General features: G+C 56.0%; 1 protein-coding gene across 2 annotated transcripts; it reads left to right on the forward strand.

Annotated features, from left to right (window-relative positions):
• The first annotated feature begins 114 nt into the window (after positions 1-114).
• ESYT1 (extended synaptotagmin 1) lies at positions 115-15,344 on the forward strand. Of its 2 annotated transcripts, XM_025477022.3 has the most exons (31): positions 131-687; positions 2,106-2,147; positions 2,318-2,452; positions 2,582-2,655; positions 2,772-2,844; positions 3,002-3,091; positions 3,265-3,320; positions 3,734-3,857; positions 3,946-4,122; positions 4,242-4,324; positions 4,620-4,668; positions 4,794-4,880; positions 4,991-5,083; positions 5,314-5,385; positions 5,559-5,645; positions 8,863-9,012; positions 9,343-9,498; positions 9,617-9,793; positions 9,956-10,038; positions 10,165-10,213; positions 10,305-10,394; positions 10,499-10,594; positions 11,070-11,141; positions 11,233-11,319; positions 12,998-13,138; positions 13,319-13,467; positions 13,545-13,652; positions 13,749-13,880; positions 13,958-14,063; positions 14,238-14,287; positions 14,483-15,344. In XM_025477022.3, exons 1-31 carry the CDS (start codon positions 310-312, stop codon positions 14,520-14,522), a joined length of 3,306 nt encoding a protein of 1,101 aa, XP_025332807.3. In that variant the 5' UTR covers positions 131-309; the 3' UTR covers positions 14,523-15,344. The 2 variants fall into 2 exon arrangements, with proteins under 2 accessions (XP_048971611.1, XP_025332807.3); XM_049115654.1 differs by lacking the exons at positions 13,319-13,467; positions 13,958-14,063; positions 14,238-14,287; positions 14,483-15,344 and having other exon boundaries at positions 115-687.
• Positions 15,345-18,373: the final 3,029 nt, after the last annotated feature.

Consider the following 18,373-nt stretch of genomic DNA (forward strand, 5'->3'; position numbering starts at 1 on the left):
CAATCAGAGGCCGCCCCCAGCCTCCTTCCTCCCTTCGCACCGCCCGGGACCGCCCACCTCGGCTCCGCGGCGGGGCGGCGGAGGTCCTGCCTCTCCCGCGCCCCGCGGACTCGCGGCGGAAGAGGGGGGCCCGGGCTTCGGCCTCCTGACTCCGCCTCGGCCCGCGTGCGGCGCGGGCCACCCCGAGTCGGCAGGTCGTGGGGGCGTGGCCTACGGTCCCCTCCCCCGGCGCGGGGGTGCGCTTGCAGGGGGCCGCGGGCCGCCAGACCCAGCGACCTCTAGCCAGTGTCGGGGTGGGGCGGGTGCAGCATGGAGCGCTCTCCCGGCGCCAGCCTCGTGGAGCGAGCCTCTGCTCCCTCGGACCCCCCGGCCCGGCCCCCCGGCGCTCACACGCAGCGGGACCGGACTTCTGGGAACCAGCCTGCGGGCCCAGGCGCGGCGGCGGAGGCGCTGGCGCTGCTGACTTCGTTCGGGCGGCGGCTCCTGGTGCTGGTGCCGGTGTACCTGGCGGGGGCGGTGGGACTCAGCGTGGGTTTCGTGCTCTTCGGCCTCGCGCTCTACCTGGGCTGGCGCCGCGTCCGCGATGGGAAAGAACGGAGCCTCCGAGCGGCGCGGCAGCTGCTGGACGACGAGGAGCGGCTCACGGCGCAGACGCTTTACCTGAGCCACCGAGAGCTACCTGCTTGGGTGAGCGAGCGCCCCGCTGCCGGGGTCTCCCTCCAGGCCCGAGGTCCGCTCCCCACCCTGGCAGCACGGGAGCACCCCCCGCCCCGCCGGCCGCCTTCTCCGGGGACCGAGCAGACCCCCCTTGCCGCGCGCCCGGATCCCGGTCTGTCCACCGCATCCGTGCTTCTTCCTCGGCGCCAGGACAGGCGGTGGGAACCCCTGGGGAGCCGGGCTCGGCCGGGGCGCCCCCCCCCAGCCAAGCCGCCCGAGCGCTCCCCGCTGCTCCCGGACGGCGCGTGGGGCTCCGAGGGCTCCCTCCTCTCTCCCGTCCTCCTGCAGACTTTTTTCTGTATTATCATCGTTTGCGGTTTAAGGCCCTGAGGTTCCTCCTTTTCCCGCTCTTCCCCCGGGGTACCCGCCGGGACCCAGCCGCGGGAGCACTGCCGGGGGAGCCGCGGCCCCCGCCCCGCCCCTGGCCCTGGCCCTGGCCTTGCAGCCTCTGGCGGTTGGGCCACAGCGCCGGGGGGCGGGGGGAGGGCAGGGGAGGGCGCAGCTGCGGCGGGGGAGGGCTCCCGCTGCGGGGGGAGGGAGGGGAGGGCGCCCGCGGCCCACGCTCGGCCGCCCGGCCGGCCCCACCCTCTTCCCGACTGCGCACCCCCAGCGCCGCCCGTCTCCCGGCCCGCCGGCCGCCGCCCTCCCGGCAGGGGTGCGGGTCTGCGGCCCGAGAGCGGAATCCGAGCCGACAGCGGGCGGGCGGGGCCTCGCCGCGCGGGCCGAGGCGGGAGGGGGGGCGCGATCGTCCCAGGGCACTGCAGCCCCGCGGCCCCCACGCCTCGCCGCGGGAAGCAGCCTTGTCCCTGAAGCACCGCTCCTCCTCCCCAGTGTGGAGCACAGGTGTCCTTTCCCATAAAAGGAGTCACACTGATCCAAAGAAAAAAAGACGACGACGACCCGGCTGAGGCCCGGTAGCTCGTCTCCCTCCCTAACTCAAGGAGCCGCTTTCCTCTGACTTCTGGGCTTAGAAGAGGCCCCAGTAGGTAGCGAGGCGGGAAGGGGGCAAAACGGAACCGAGATCTCGCCACCCCAGGATTTCCTCCTTAAACTCTGATTGGTCAGGCCCTCCCTGTCCAGCAAGAATGTGCCCGCCCGCCGTCCCCCTGTGCGCCCCGGAGCTGTCCCCGGCCCACATCCCCACATCCCCGGCTGTCCACAGAACGACTCTGTGGGGCCCACACCGTGTGGGTACCCCCATCACACCTCGGCACCCCGAAACCCTGGAGGAGGGACTGCTCAGGGCATCCCAGCCCCTCCCCTCCAGCCCCTGGGCGTGCCAAGGTCCTGTCACACCTTGTTTCCTTTCCTCTGTGGGCGCCTCCAGCATCTCAGTAGGAAACCACCGGTGGCGGGTGCTCATCCCTCTCTCCCTTCCTCACCTCTAGGTCAGCTTTCCAGACGTGGAAAAGGCCGAGTGGCTAAATAAGGTGAGGGTTGGTTCTTTTATGTTTCATAAGCAGGGAACGGGGTTCATATCTCCAGCCAGACGCTGCACACCCCAGGGGTAGCCCCTGTGCTCTCTGTGGGGAGGATTCTAAGGAGCTTGTCTTTAGGGAGAAGATCAGGCTCTCCTGTGACAGGTTCCCTCTCCTTCCAGATTGTGGCCCAGGTCTGGCCCTTCCTGGGCCAGTACATGGAGAAGCTTCTGGCTGAAACTGTGGCCCCCGCTGTTCGAGGCTCTAACCCCCACCTGCAAACATTCACATTTACACGAGTGGAACTGGGTGAGAAGGTGTGTGTGGTAGGAAGGAAAGTAGCGGGAGGGAGGAGGCAGGACGGGGGGGGGGCTGGCCAGCCGGAAAGGGGCTCAGCTACTCCTCCCTTTCCCTCTTCTCTCTCTTGAGAAGTCCTGTCTCCGCAGCCGCTGCGCATCGTAGGAGTCAAGGTTCATGCTGGCCAGAGCAAAGAGCAGATCCTGTTGGATTTGAGCATCAGGTAATCCCACTCACTGTCGCAGCTCCCCCTTCGCCATCCTGGTCACTGCCTGCCTCACCCCCTCCCCGCCTCAGCCTAGTACCAACTCTCTCTGTTCTCTTCCCGTCAACCCCCAGCTACGTAGGTGACGTGCAGATTGATGTGGAAGTGAAGAAATATTTCTGCAAAGCAGGAGTCAAAGGCATGCAGGTGGGCAAATGTCAGGGGCCCCCATAATAGGGAGCCTTGTTTTGCCCTAAATTTCGTCGGATATGGGGAAGTGGGAAATTGGAAAAACCAAGGCTGGGGCAGTTCGGGATGGAAAGAAGGCCTTTTGTGGAGAAAGGCTTTGCTCTTCTCTTCCCAGCTACATGGTGTCTTGCGGGTGATTCTCGAGCCACTCATCGGGGACCTTCCCATCGTGGGGGCTGTGTCGATGTTCTTCATCCGACGCCCGGTAGGGGAAGACACTGAGGGGCATGGGGAAGGGGAAAATAGAGGACTGGGAGGAACAGGGTGGCCAGCTCTGGGGCTTGGGGGAGGAGAGGCTGAGGGATCTGGCAACTGTTGGATGGGTGTGACCAGGCCACCGTGTGCCCTGTCCTGATTCCCCTTGCCCCTTCCTTCCAGACCCTAGATATCAACTGGACAGGGATGACCAACCTGCTGGATATCCCAGGACTCAGGTGTCAAGGATTTATGGAGCCCCTAAGTATTCCAGCCCTTGGTTGTGGGTTTTTGGGATACAAAACAGTAAGAGATGTAGCCAGCACCCTCTGGGAGTCTTGATCATCCTAGCTGGAGAGATGACAAACCCCCCTGTGATTTTCATCCTGTCGGGGAGCACACATTTGGGTGGGGAGCAAAGAGGGTTGCAGGCTGCTCCGCTCCATAGGGGTAGAAGCAAAAGGCGAGCTGGGGTGGCAGCAAAGGTTCAGAGCAGTAGGTGGGGAGTGAGGGTAGGAGAGCAGCCAAAAAAGCTCTTCAAGAAAGGATGTTCCTCTAGCTTTACGGCTCTGTTGGTTGTGGGCAACAGAGCTGGGGGTGGGGGGCTTCTGGACGTTGGGGACACACACCTTCCTTTCTGTTCCCCCATCAGCTCCCTCTCTGACACCATGATCATGGATTCCATCGCTGCCTTCCTTGTGTTGCCCAACCGGTTACTGGTGCCACTAGTGCCTGACCTTCGTGATGCAGCCCAGCTGCGTTCCCCTCTTCCCAGGGTACGGCCTCTCCCCCATCAGATAGATCCTTCTCTCGGGGACCTTGTGCCCGCTCCTTCGGTTCTCATGATCGGATTGCTTTGCACAGGGCATTGTTCGGATTCACTTGCTGGCTGCCCGAGGTCTGGGCTCCAAAGACAAATACGTGAAGGGCCTGATTGAGGGCAAGTCAGACCCCTATGCACTCGTGCGAGTGGGCACCCAGGCATTCTGCAGTCGAGTTATCGATGAGGACCTCAATCCCCAGTGGGGGGAGACTTACGAGGTGGGAGACCTGAGGAGTGGGGCCGTGTCAAATAGGGAGGCCCTGGGAGGCTGTGTGGGAAGGTGCTGAGGGACCCTCACAATGTAGCCCCTGAGCCCCTTCTCCCGTGTGTCCTTCAGGTGATGGTACACGAGGTCCCAGGCCAGGAGATTGAGGTGGAGGTGTTTGACAAGGATCCAGACAAAGATGACTTTCTGGGCAGGTGAGCCTCGGCCTGTTAGGATTCTAAAGCCTCGGTGCTACCAGGGTCACAGAGGTAATCCTAATCCTTTTGCAGGCCTGGGAATTGTATATTACTTTCCTTCCCAACCTCCCCACCCTCGCCGCCATCACGCACACGCGTGTACACACGCACGCAAATATCTGCTGAACAGAAGAAGGGAGTCTGAGAATTGCCTTTTATTTCTAGGCGGGGGAGTGGAGGGCCAATGACACGCTACTAATGACAACACTCTCCTTTTCCTCTGCTCACTGCCACTCCTCCCCGCCCCCTCCAGGATGAAGCTGGATGTAGGGAAGGTACTACAGGCTGGAGTCCTGGATGACGTAAGTTAAGAGAAGAGGAAGGGGGGGGTAGTCTCACCCATTGGGCTGACAGTCATCGCTACGTTGGGGGAAGAGGTTGTGCGAATGTCTGATCCCTCACCCTTCACTTTCTGCTCTCCCTCCAGTGGTTTCCTCTACAAGGTGGGCTAGGCCAAGTCCACCTCAGGCTAGAATGGCTGTCGCTTTTGCCACATGCAGAAAAACTGGAGCAGGTAAGGGACATGGGAAGGTGGGAAGGTAACAGGGGGGAAAGAGGTGGCTGCGAGTGTAGGACTAGGGGCGAGGGTGTGACAACCACCCCCCACCCCCGCCCGCCCTCCAGGTTCTGCAGTGGAATCGCGGCATGTCCTCCCGACCAGAGCCCCCATCAGCTGCCATCCTAGTTGTCTATCTGGACCGGGCCCAAGATCTTCCCGTGAGTGTGGCTCCCGAGGGCGGCTGAACAGGAAGCTCTGGACGCAGCATCCCCACGTCCTCTCTTGTCCCTCCCCACGTGGCTTCAGAAGCAGCAGCATGGAATGCCAGGGGTCCCAGGAGGGGATCAGAGCCACCTCAGGGAAAAGATCCTGATGAGAGCCCACCTTCCTTCACTGGGACAAAACCAAAAACACCCAAGATGGTGACTTCTCAATTCTGCCCCCACAGCTGAAGAAGGGGAACAGGGAGCCCAACCCCGTGGTACAGCTGTCAATTCAGGATATGACCCAGGAGAGCAAGGTGAGGGCCGGGGTGTCATGGTGGGAGGTGTGTGCACGCACGTGCATGCACATCTGGCTGGGGAGGACTGTTCTTGGGATGAAGTTTCCCCTTTAGGCGGCCTGTGAAAGCAAAGTCTTTCTGAAGAAACAGGAATGGTGCCGCAGCGCATACCCTTCTCCCCTCCTGCACAGGCGGTCTACTGCACCAACTCCCCGGTGTGGGAGGAGGCTTTCCGGTTCTTCCTACAAGACCCTCGAAGCCAGGAGCTCGATGTGCAGGTGAGATAAAAACTCACTGAGCCCCTCCTGGGTGTTCCGTTTGCCTTCCCAGGTCGTACCATGTCCCTCTTTGATCATATTCCAGTCCATCTACCTAGACTCTCCCCATCTTCCCCAGTCATCTCTCTAGAATCGTATTTCCTTGTAAGATTTATTTTTTTATTTTAGAGGCTGCGTATATGTGTGTGTGTGTGTGTGTGTGTGTGTGTGTGTGTGTGAATGAGAGGAGGGGCAGAGGGAGAGAGAATCTCAGGCAGACTCCCTGCTGAGTGCAGAGCTCGACTCTAGGGCTTTACCTCAAGACTCTGAGATCACGCCCCGAGCCAAAACCGAGTTGGTGGCTCAATGGACTGAGCCACCAAGGTGTCCCTAGAATCATTCTTTATAGCGGTGCCTGGCTGGTTCAGTCAGAAGAGCATGTGACTCTTGATCTTGGGATGTGAGTTCGAGCCCTATGTTCGGAGCGGAGATTATGTAATCAACTTTTTTCTTAAGATTTCATTTATTTGAGGGCACCGGGTGGCTCAATCGGTTGGACCTCTCTGCCTTTGGCTTAGCTCATGATCTTCAAGTCCTGGGATCGAGCCCTGCATTGGGCTTCCTGCTCAGTGGGGAATCTGCTTCTCTTTCTCCTCTCTGCCCCTCCCCGCTGCTCATTCTCTCTCAACTAAATAAGATTAAAAAAAAAAAAAAAGGTTTCAACATTTAAAACTGAGCATCCTTGGGGCACCTGCCTAACTCAGTCCATAAGCATGAGACCCTTGATCTTGTGTAGTGAGTTCAAGCCCACCTTGGGTATAGAGATTGCTTAAAAATAAAATCTTAAAATTAATTAATTAAAAACAAAATGAAACTGAGTGCCCTCTCTTCTTTCCACTGAAACAAAAAAGAAAATTTTAAAGTAGGAACAAGGGACGCCTGGGTTGCTCAGCAGTTTAGCGCCTGCCTTTGGCCTAGGGCATGATCCTGGGGTCCTGGGATCAAGTCCCGCGTCAGGCTCCCTGCATGGAGCCTGCTTCTCCCTCTGCCTGTGTCTCTGCCTCTCTCTGTGTGTGTGTCTCTCGTGAATGAATAAATAAAACCTTTAAAAATAATAATAATAATTTTAAAAATATAAATAAATAAATAAATAAATAAATAAATAAATAAATAAATAAATAAATAAATAAATGTAGGAACAAATTCTAATAGAGAATGTCGATCCCAAATAAGATCCTACAGGGATCCCTGGGTGGCGCAGTGGTTTGGCGCCTGCCTTTGGCCCAGGGCGTGATTCTGGAGACCCGGGATCGAGTCCCGCGTCGGGCTCCCGTGCATGGAGCCTGCTTCTCCCTCTGCCTGTGTCTCTGCCTCTCTCTCTGTGTGTGACTATCATAAATAAATTAAAAAAAAAAAAAAAAAAAAGATCCTACAGGTTCTGCTGATTCTCCCATCAAGTGGCAGGGCTCAAGTTGTGATCAGGAGAGAATTTTATTTTAGAAGTGTCATCTTAAACTGCAAGGATGTCTTTTTTTTTTTTTTAAGATTTTATTTATTCATTCATGAGAGACACAGAGAGAGAGAGAGAGACATGGGACTCGATCCCGGGACCCCGGGATCACGCCCTGGGCCAAAGGCAGGCACCAAGCCGCTAAGCCACCCAGGGATCCCCAAAGATGTCTTTTAATCATCACAATTAGGGCAGCCCCGGTGGTGCAGCTGTTTAGCGCCGCCTGCAGCCAGGGGTGTGATCCTGGAGACCCGGGATCGAGTCCCACGTCAGGCTTCCTATATGGAGCCTGCTTCTCCCTCTGCCTGTATGTATGTATGTATGTATGTATGTATGTATGTATGTATGTATAAATAAATAAATAAATAAATAAATCTTTAAAAAAAAAGTAAATAAACATCACAATTAAACATGCCAGAGGAGAAGCCCTGCAGACACCTAGAAGCTTAAAGGTCACAGAAAAAGCATGGAATAGTATCCGCCTTCATGAAGCTTACTGGCTAGTTTCATAGACTGGACACATGTATAAAGCCATCTAAAGATGATGAACTAACTAATGGGAATAAAATGTCCATAGGGTAGTGCTAAGGCTCGCCAAAGAAAAATACGGAGGCCAGGGGATCCCTGGGTGGCTTAGTGGTTTGGTGCCTGACTTTGGCTCAGGGTGTGATCCTGGAGACCCGGGATCGAGTCCCGTATTGGGCTCCCTGCGTGGAGCCTGCTTCTCCCTCTGCCTGTGTCTCTGCCTCTCTCTCTCTCTCTCTCTCTCTCTCTGTCTCTCATGAATAAATAAAATCTTTAAAAAAAAAAAAAAAAGTACGGAGGCCGAAAAAAAAAAAAGCTGCAGAGGCTTGAGTAACTAGAGATTTTGTGAAGGATGGGCTTTAAAAGATAAATAAGATTTAAGTAGAGGGGAATTTTATTTTATTTTTTATTTTTTTTAAAGATTTATTTATTTATGATAGAGAGAGAGAGAGGCAGAGACACAGGCGGAGGGAGAAGCAGGCTCCATGCAGGGAGCCCAATGCGGGACTCGATTTTGGGACTCCAGGATCGCACCCTGGGCCAAAGGCAGGTGCCAAACTGCTGAGCCACCCAGGGATCCCCAGAGAGGGGAATTTTAAAAAATAATAAAAATTTAGGGCAGCCCGGATGGCCCAGCGGTTTAGCGCCACCTTCAGCCCAGGTCCTGATCCTGGGGACCTGGGATTGAGTCCCATGTCGGGCTCTCTGCATGGAGCCTGCTTCTCCCTTTGCCTATGTCTCTGCGCCTCCCCTCCCCCGGCCCCGTCTCATGAATAAATAAAATCTTAAAAAAATAATAATATAAAAAGAATTTAAAAATTAAAAAAATAGTCTGAGGGGAGGAGAATGAGAACTTAATGGGAACAGGATAAGCAAAGGCAGAAAGGACCACGGAATAGGCATAAGAAAACCTGGCTGGAGTGGAGCAAAAGTTGTGTGGTTGGTGGAGCAAAAGTGAAACTGGAGCCATGTTACGATTTCCCCAGTATTTCTCCTTTTCCCTACTTTTTTTTTTTTTTTAAGATTTTGAGAGAGAGAATGAGGAGGGGGAGGGACAGAGAGCGAAGCAGACTCCCTACCAAGTAGGGAGCCCAATGGCTGGGATCCGAGGATTCCACCTGAAGGCAGATGCTTAACTGAGCCACCTGGGCGCCCCTCCTTTTTCCTTTGCTCTTCCCTACATCCCCTCTTCCTGGGCTCTAGGTGAAGGATGACTCCAGGGCCCTGACTTTAGGGGCACTGACTGTGCCTCTGGCTCGCCTGCTGACTGCCCCTGAACTCACCTTGGACCAGTGGTTCCAGCTCAGCAGCTCTGGCCCCAACTCCAGGCTCTACATGAAATTGGTTATGAGGGTATGGAGACGGAGCACGCACTGAGGGTTGGAGGGGCCTCGTGGATTCCTTGCTATTAAGACTAAAGAGGAGGAAATCCTCTAAGATCCAATGAGCTAGTATATGTGGAAGCACCCAGCAGCCACACAAAAAATGTTTGTTGCCCAAACCGGGGAAGAAGTGGTGTATGAGTAGGATGAGTGTCGGGGGAACCCTCTAGAGATTAGCCCAGCCAAGGCAGGGACCTGTTTTCCCCATCAGAGCCTCTGCGCCGCCTCCAACCCCCACGGACCTTGCTTGCGGGTGTCTAGCTGCACTTCTCTGATTGCACAATTACACCACCCTTCCCAGATCTTGTACTTGGATTCATCAGGAGTGCACTTTCCCACTGTGCCTGGAAGTCCTGGTGCTTGGGACCCAGACAGTGAGAACCCCCAGACAGGCAGCAGCGTGGATGCCCCGCCTCGGCCTTATCGCACTACTCCTGATAGTCACTTTGGGACTGAGGTGAGTCTATCTGGAAAGCACTGGCGAGGGTCTAAGTGTTGCAAAGCCTGTTCCAGGGCTGGTTTTGGCAGGTTTCTCTCTGACTGCCATCTGGTGCCCCTATCTGTCCCTTTTGCAGAATGTGCTTCGGATCCATGTATTAGAGGCCCAGGACCTGATTGCCAAAGACCGTTTCTTGGGGGGATTGGTGAAAGGCAAGTCAGACCCCTATGTCAAACTAAAGCTGGCAGGACAAAGCTTCCGGAGCCGTGTTGTTCGGGAAGATCTCAATCCCCGCTGGAACGAGGTGTTTGAGGTCAGAATTGAATGGCTAGGACTCCTCGGAGTCCTCCTCCTTCTTTCCTCTAGCTCTGAGAATGGTCCAAAAGCCCTCTGGGGTTCAGGTGATTGAGGGGGGACATTCCCAGTTATTTGAAGAAGAAAAAAAAAATCTGCCTCTGCTATTTTATCCTGCTAGGTAATTGTCACATCAATTCCAGGCCAAGAGCTAGACCTTGAGGTTTTTGACAAGGACCTGGACAAGGATGACTTTCTGGGCAGGTGAGAGGACAGAAGTCCAGAGGGGAAGGCTGGTTGGGCGTCGGGAGGCCACAGAAGTCTGGCTCTGGGGAGGCAGAGACTCAGCTCCGACCGCGGGCCTCAGGTTTTGGTTTTTCTCCTCTCCAGGTGTAAAGTGGGTCTCACCGCGGTCCTGAACACCGGCTTCCTTGACGAGGTGAGCAAGGACTTAGAACCTGCGGCTCGTCCTCCTAGCCCCTCTGTCCCCACACCCCCAAGTCTAAGCCTGCCCACACCCACGCCCACAGTGGCTGACCCTGGAAGATGTGCCATCTGGCCGCCTGCACCTGCGTCTGGAGCGTCTGACCCCCCGGGCCTCTGCTGCTGAGCTAGAGGAGGTAGGTGGGGGGCTCCAGAGGGATCACGGAGGACCCTTGCCTGCTCGAGGGCATGTGCGCCCCGCGTGTCCTCCAGCCCCCCAAGGCCGCGTGTCCTCCCGCAGGTGCTGCAGGTGAACAGTCTGATCCAGACGCAGAAGAGCACTGAGCTGGCCGCGGCCCTGCTGACTGTGTATGTGGAGCGTGCGGAGGACCTGCCGGTGAGCCCCGCCGCCCCCTCCTGGCCTCCCCAGCCGCCTCAGGCTCTGATGCTGCGATGCTGCGGGTGTATTTGGAATAGTGAATTCCGGGTTCCCCTTCCCAGGGCCGTGGTGGTGCTGGGGCGGGAAGAAGTGGCCTTTCACGGCCACGAGGGTGGCGGTGGCAGTGACACTGGGCCCTGCCTGCTGGCGGGGGAGCAGGGAGCTGCCGACCCAGGTCTAAATTCCAGAGCCTATTTTTTTTTTTAAAGATTTTATTTATTTATTCATGAGAGTCAGAGAGAGAGAGAGAGAGAGAGAGAGGGGCAGAGACACAGGCAGAGGGACAAGCAGGCTCCATGCAGGGAGCCCAACATGGGACTGAATCCCAGGTCTCCAGGATCACGCCCTGAGCCAAAGGCAGGTGCCAAACCGCTGAGCCACCCAGGGATCCCCTAGAGCCTATTTAATAAGCGACACAACATTCTGTCTCTAGCTCCGGAAGGGAACCAAGCCTCCCAGCCCTTACGCCACTCTCACCATGGGGGACGCTTCCTATAAGACAAAGGTACCCGGGAATGCCCCAGGGCTGCCTGGGAGGGGTGTGGAGGCAACGGAGAGCATTCCAAGGCCTGACCACCACCCCTGCCCTCCCCCAGACTCTTTCTCACACTTCAGCCCCAGTCTGGGAGGAGAGTGCCTCCTTTCTCGTCAAGAGACCACATGCTGAGAGCCTGGAGTTGCAGGTACTGGAAGTTCCTCCGGTGACCATTTTGCCACCGTGGGCCAGGCCCTGAACCAGGCACAGGGTCAGAGAGAGCACAGCCAGTTTTTATCTTTATGGAGCTCACACTCTCTTTTGGGAGAAAAAGAACCAGGGAAAGCTTCCAGACTGGCGACTGCTTGAGGTAAAGGGCACTGTGGTGGAGGCTGCAACGTGGAGGCTGCGAGTGGCAGCCGTAGACGACCCTGAGCTTAAGGGTAAGCAGGCGCTGACCAGGAAGAGGAGGAAGGCTCAAGGCTGGGAAGAGAATGAGGAGAAAGAAGCAAAGTACAGGCCACGGGGGCAGACAGGCGTGAGGTCACCAGGGCTCTTGACTACTACGCGAAGAATGTGGATTTATCCTGAAGGCGGAGGGAAACATTCGGAGGAGTGAGGGGTGACATACCCAGATCTGCACTCTACAAAAGTCATGCTGACGGCAGGAGGAAGAACAGACTGAAGGGAGAAGGTGCTGGAAGGGAGGTCAGCCAACAGGCTACTTAGTGGGGTTATTTGGACATGGGAGGAGGAGAACTGCAGAACAGCCTAGACGCGAACTCCGGGGCTTGTAGCATTGTGGGGGGGGCTGGACAGAGAAAGGTGCCGTTGCCAACACAGGGGATGCCCAAAGCAGGAGTTTTTACGTTTGAGGCTTCGGAGACCATCCAAGGGGAAACGGCCTTCTAGGAGGTGGGTCTGTGGCCCGCTATCTTCCTCTCCCGTTAGCCAGCCCTGAGCAAGCATCACATAGCAGCTGTAGTGGTGGGTGTGAAGGGCCATTCCTAGGGCCTGCACCGTGGCAAGGCCACGGGGGACACGTGAGCCCCGAAGCACTGAAAGCGCAGATAGAGGGAGAAGAGCCCTCAAGGGGCCTGAGGTGTCACCAGGGCAGTGGGGCGTCCACCAGGAAAGAAGGGGGTACAGAAGCCAGCGGGGAGTGTTTGAAAAGATAGGAAGTGGCCAGATGTTACCAAGAAACAAAATGAGATCTCTGAGCACCACGGACTCTTCGAGGTCACGATTATTGATGCTGCAGCCGGGAAGCAGCTGGATTTCAGTGGATTCAAGTGTGAACAAACTGGACGGCTGGGAGCGGGGGAGGGGGTGGGGTGCCGGACGTCATCTGGGGCGCGCTTCCTCTGCAACCGGGGGGAGTCCAGTGCTTTCCAAAGTTGGTAAAACGATAGAGAATGACACGAACGAACGAACGGAAACCAGGAGAAGTTAAGCTGAAGTAACTGTCGGCAGCACGCGCTCGGGCGGGGGCGGCGGGGGCGGCGGGTACTGAGCGGCGCCTCCGCGAGTCTTGCCTGGACGCGGGCCTGGACGCGGCTTCCGCTCAGCCCCGCCCCGCGCGGGTGGAGGCCGCCTCTCCGGCCTCCCCCGCCTGCCCCGCCTGCCCCGCCTGCCCCGGCCTCCCCCCCACGCCTGCCCCGGCCTCCACCCCTGTCCCGGCCCGCCTGCCCCCGCCTGCCCCCGCCTGCCCCGGCCTCCCCCGGCCTCCCCCGGCCTCCTCCCCCAGCGCAGGCACTCCGGCCCCGGGTCGGCTTTGCCTGAGCTCCGGCGGAGGCGCCGCGGGTGGGGGTGGGGGAGGAGGACGGCGCCGCAGCGGGCTGCGGACCTGGCGCTCACGCAGGCTGCCCCCCCCCCCCCCCCCGCAGGTCCGGGGCGAGGGCGGCGGCGGGCTGGGCTCCCTGTCCCTGCCCCTCCCGGAGCTCCTGGCGGCCGAGCAGCTGTGCCTGGACCAGTGGTTCGCGCTGAACAACGGGCAGGGGCAGGTGCTGCTGAGAGCGCAGCTGCGGGTGAGCGCCCGGGGTGGGTGCCCAGGGCTGGGCGCCCGGGGGTGAGCATCCAGGGGGTGAGTGCCCAGGGGTGGGTGCCCGTGGGGTGGGCACTCGGGGGTGAGAGGCCAGGGAGCAGGGCCACGCTTGGGCCGAGGTCGCTGAGGCCCACTGTGCCTGCTCACGGCCCCCTGCCCCCAGGTCCTGGTGGCCCAGCACTCAGAACGGGGGGCTCCCAGCCTCAGCCCTAGCTCCTCATCCCTGAGCGAGGAGCCCGAGCTCTGGGGGGGGCTCACACACGGCCCCTCCTCGGCGCCGCAGCTGCGGCAGCGCCTGCCACACGCGGACAGGTGAGGGGCTGGGCGGGGGCTGAGGGGCGGGCTGCGGGCCCCTGGGCGAGAGGCTCCCAGCACCCCTGTGTCCCCAGGCCCCAGGACGCCCCGGCCGGGCCCCCGGGCCAGGTGGGCCAGGTGCAGCTGACCGTGTGGTACCACGCTGAGGAGCGGCGGCTGGTCAGCATCGTCCACGGCTGCCGGTGAGCCCCCCCATTCACCCCCACCTCCCCACCTCCTTCTTGCCCCCCCTTCCTCCCGTCCCAGCTGCCTCCTTCCCCCCACCCTCCCTGTTGCAGGGCCCTTCGACAAAATGGACGGGACGCCCCCGACCCCTACGTGTCCCTGTTGCTGCTGCCGGACAAGAACCGGGCCACCAAGAGGAAGACCTCCCAAAAGAAGAAGACCCTAAGTCCTGAATTCAACGAACGGTCAGCGGGTGGGCATTGAGGTGGGAGAGAAGGCAGCCGGGGAGGAACCCCTGGCCCTAACACCCGGTGCCCCCCAGATTCGAGTGGGAACTGCCCCTGGATGAGGCGCAGCGGCGAAAGCTGGATGTGTCTGTGAAGTCTAACGCCTCCTTCATGTCACGAGAGCGCGAGCTGCTGGGAAAGGTAAGGGGGTGAGGATGAGCAAGGCAAAGGTAGTCAGGGGCCTGCGGAGGGGGCACGGCAGGGGAGAGCTCCCCACGTGACCCGCTCCCTTCTGACTGGTTCGTAGCAGGAGCATGTGATGTTGGGAGACTGGAGATGCTGACATAACAGCTTGCCCCCTGTCCTCCCGTGCAGGTGCAGCTGGACCTTGCCGAGATAGACCTTTCCCAGGGAACGGCCCAATGGTGAGTGCGGCAGGCTGGGGGTGGGCCTGGATATTTAGGCAAGAGAGATCCCGATCCTGGGGAAGGGAGAAAGGAATGCATTCTGAGGTGCGAGCCCTTGGTTCTCTGAAGTCCAAGAGCCCTCGGGTCATGTTTCACTTACAAGGGTACACAAGTCCCCTTTCTACCCGAGCTTTTCTCTGCTTGTTCCCACAGGTATGACCTCATGGATGACAAGGACAAGGGCAGCTCCTAGGATCACAGATTAGCAGCCCGACTGCTGTCTCCTTGCCTTGCCCCTCGCTGCATCACCACCTCAACATGATGACCCTAATGCTGGGCCCGAGGGCAGAGCCCGTGCCCTCGGCCCTCCGCCCCCTCCCCCCCCAGGCCCTTGCCAGGGCCTTGCCTGACCAAAGAGGAGGACCACACGTTACCCTTTATTGCATGGCCTTTACCCTCCGGGCTCCCGGGGCGGACACGCGAGCGGGCTTGTTTCCGCTCTGCCTGCACGCTCCTCTCCCTCCGCCCCAACTCCTCAGGGCCTTCTGTACCTGTGCCTGGCCACTGGCAGCACTAGCAGTGGCATTAGCTTATGCCAAATACTGCTTTTGGAAAGACCTTTTCTCTTTAGTCGGATGCCACCTCTTCCCCTACTATGAGCAGTCAGGGAGGGCAAACAGCCGGCTGGGAAGGCAGGCAGGCCAATGGCCACTCAGGCCGAGAGCCTCCTGGACTGCTGCATGTAGGAAATGGATAGGAACCAGGCCCTGTGTCCAGTCCCCACGTCTCAAGTCTGTCCTAAGATTACACCTGCTGTGATGACTAGGGCCAGCCTCTGATTGACTCTGGGGACTAGAACACAGTAGCCGCAACTTGAAGACTTACAGATAGAATTTCTATCAGCCTTGGGGCCTCTGGCTGGTGCTGTGCAGAGGGCCTTGGACGATGGGCCAGCAGGGCCAATTTTTTGTTCAGGTGCCTACGCTGTTAACTCACAGACTAGAGCGGGATCTCTTGGTTTTGCACCAGCTCTGCCAAGCCACTGTACCTTATATTAAACGTTGTACTCAAACCAGCTGTGGCTCTTTTCCTTAAGGATGGGGAACCCAGCCTACTGTGACCTTTTGCAGAGGACAAATTCCACAGAGGAAATCTTAAAGACACCACCAAAAAACTGTTAAACTAAAAAATCAGGAAGGTTGTAGCACACAGAATGAACATACACCGATAGCTATTAGATAAACCAATCTCATTTACTGTTGCTTCAAAGAGAATACCTAGAAATAAATTTAACCAAGGAGGTAAAAGACCCATACACAGAGAACTACATGACATTGGGGAAAGGAACTGAAGATGCAGATAAAAGACATTCCATGCTCAGGGACTGAAGTACTGTGCAAATATCCATACTGTCCAAAAGTCCAAGAGCTCTCCTCTCTGGGCTCGGACCTAGTTTGTGGTGACGGCTAGACGCCCCAAGAAGGTGGGAACTGTGGGTAAATACGGGCTCCTGCGTGGAGCCTGTAGCCGTGGCGCCTGGGCCTGTGGCACCACTTGTGCAGTCACGGTAAAGTCCGCCATCAGGAGACTGAAGGACCAGCAGAAGCTTCACCATTTGAAGCCTTGCTAGCCTATAGTAAACGGGTTAATCTAGGTGACAGAAAAAAAATCCAATGGCATCTTTCACAGAAATGGACAATCCTAAAATTTGTATGGAACCACAGAAGTCCCCAACCCTAGAGGCATCACATCACACTCCTTGATTACAAAGTATATTCTTTTTTTTTTTTTTTTAAAGATTTTGTTTTATTTACTCATGAGAGACACAGAGTGAGAGACAGAGGCAGAGACACAGGCAGAGGGAGAAGCAGGCTCCATGCAGGGAGCCCGACGTGGGACTCGATCCAGGGTCCCCAGGATCACGCCGTGGGCTGCAGGCAGCACCAACTGCTGCGCCACCGGGGCTGCCCCTCAAAGTATATTCTAATCAAAACTGTGGGATCGGCATGGAAACCTCTAGATCAACAGAGCAGAGCCCGGAAACAAACCTGCGCGGTACACGTTTCCCCCCATATTTGGAAGCAGTGTTCCTGTGAAACCTTGCGTAAGCCAAAATGATTGATACAAAGTGAAAAATTGATTCCCCTTAGCTTACATGGAGGAGTTTTTGAGAATTCCCAGACCCCCAAAATAATCTCTGAGGCTTCTCTGATGCTTTGGGACACCTCTTGCAAACAGACGCAGAAAATCAATTGAAGGCAGCCCGGGTGGCTCAGCGGTTTAGCGCTGCCTGTGGCCCAGGGCGTGATCCTGGAGTCCTGGGATCGAGTCCCACGTCGGGCTCCCCGCATGGAGCCTGCTTCTCCCTCTGCCTCTGTCTCTGCCTCTCTCTCTCCTCTCTGTTTCTCATGAATAAATAAAATATTTTTAAAAATAAATAAAAAATCAAATTGAAATACTGCCTGGACACTCCTAGTTCAAAGCTAGGGCACTTTGATGCGACATGTAATCCCCAGGGAAACTTGGTGGGCGGCTCTCCCAGTGTGGGGTGCTCACGGCCTCTGAGGGCTCACTGCAAAACAAAAGCTGAATGTCGTTTTTTGCTTTTCACCCTATTTCATAAAAGCAAAAATCCCCTTTAGATTTCTTTTCATGAGTGAAGATAGGTCCTAACGGAGGTCTTTCTTAAAAGCAAAATGGCCTAACAGGAACTTTCATAAAGCAGGGGATATCTGTATCTGGCAAATCTGTATCTTGACAAACGAGCCAAGTATTCTATACGATGGGGAAAGGACAGTTTCTCTAATAAATGGTACTGGAAAACTAGACAACCACATGCAAAAGAATGAGACTGGACCATTGCTTTACACCATTCACAAACAGTAACTCAAAATGGGTTAAACACTTGGATATAAGACCTGAAACCTGAAAATTAGAAAAGATGTGATAAGCAATTTGATGTAGGTCTTGGCAATGATGTTTTCTAATGTGACACCCAAAAGCAAAGGCAACAAAAGCAAAAATATTCATCTACATCAAACTAAAAAGCTCCTGCATTAGCACAGGAAACCAACAAAGCAAAAAGGCAAACTACTGAGCGGCAGAAAATGTTTGCAAATCATGTATCTGATAAGAGTTTAATATTTGAAACCTATAAAGAACTCACACAATAGCAGAAATATATTAATTAATTAGTTTATATCTCCAAATTAAAAAGGGCAGATCTGAATAGACTTTTCCCCAAAGACGACATACAGATGGCTAACAAGTACCGGAAAAGATGCTCACCATCATGAATCATCAGGGAAATGCAAATTAAAGCCACAATCAGATATCACTCGAAGCCTTTTAGAATGGCTATCATCACAAAGACAAGAAATGACATGTGTTGCTGGGAAAAGGAACCCTTGTACACTGCTGGTGGGTTATAGACTGATGCAAGCACTACGGAAAACAGCATGGATGGTCCTCAAAAAATTAAAAGCAGGACTGCCATGTGATCCAACAATTCCACTTCGGGTTTATAGCTAAAGGAAATCACTGTCTCAAAAAGATACCTGCACCCCCATATCCACTGCAGCATTATTTACAATAGTCAAGACATGGAAACAACCTAGGTGACCCCTGAAAAATGAACAGATAAAGAAATGTGAGGGTTTGCATGTGTGCATGCACACACACACACACACACACACACAGGAATATTCAACCATAAAAAGAAGGAAATCTTACCATGTGCAACAACATGAAGGAACCTTGAGGGCATTATGCTAAGTGAAACAAGTCAAAGACAAATACTGTAGGATCGCACTTATATGTGGAAACTAATAATGACTAAAAACTCATAGATACAGAGAACACTGTCAGTGACTCCAGAGGTGGGCGTTGGGGAGATGGGAAAAATGGGTAAAGGGGGTCAAAAGATACAAACTTCCAGCCAAATGGGACACCTGAGAAGCTCAGGGATTGAGAGTGTCTGCCTTGGGCTCAAGGCGTGACCCCAGGGTCCTGGGATCGAGCCCCACATCAGGCTCCCGAGAGGAGCCTGCTTCTCTGTCTGCCTGTGTCTTGGTCTCTCTCTGTGTCTCATGAATAAATAAAATC

The sequence above is a fragment of the Canis lupus genome, chromosome 10, assembly GCF_003254725.2.
Source record: "Canis lupus dingo isolate Sandy chromosome 10, ASM325472v2, whole genome shotgun sequence".
Taxonomy (NCBI): domain Eukaryota; kingdom Metazoa; phylum Chordata; class Mammalia; order Carnivora; family Canidae; genus Canis; species Canis lupus.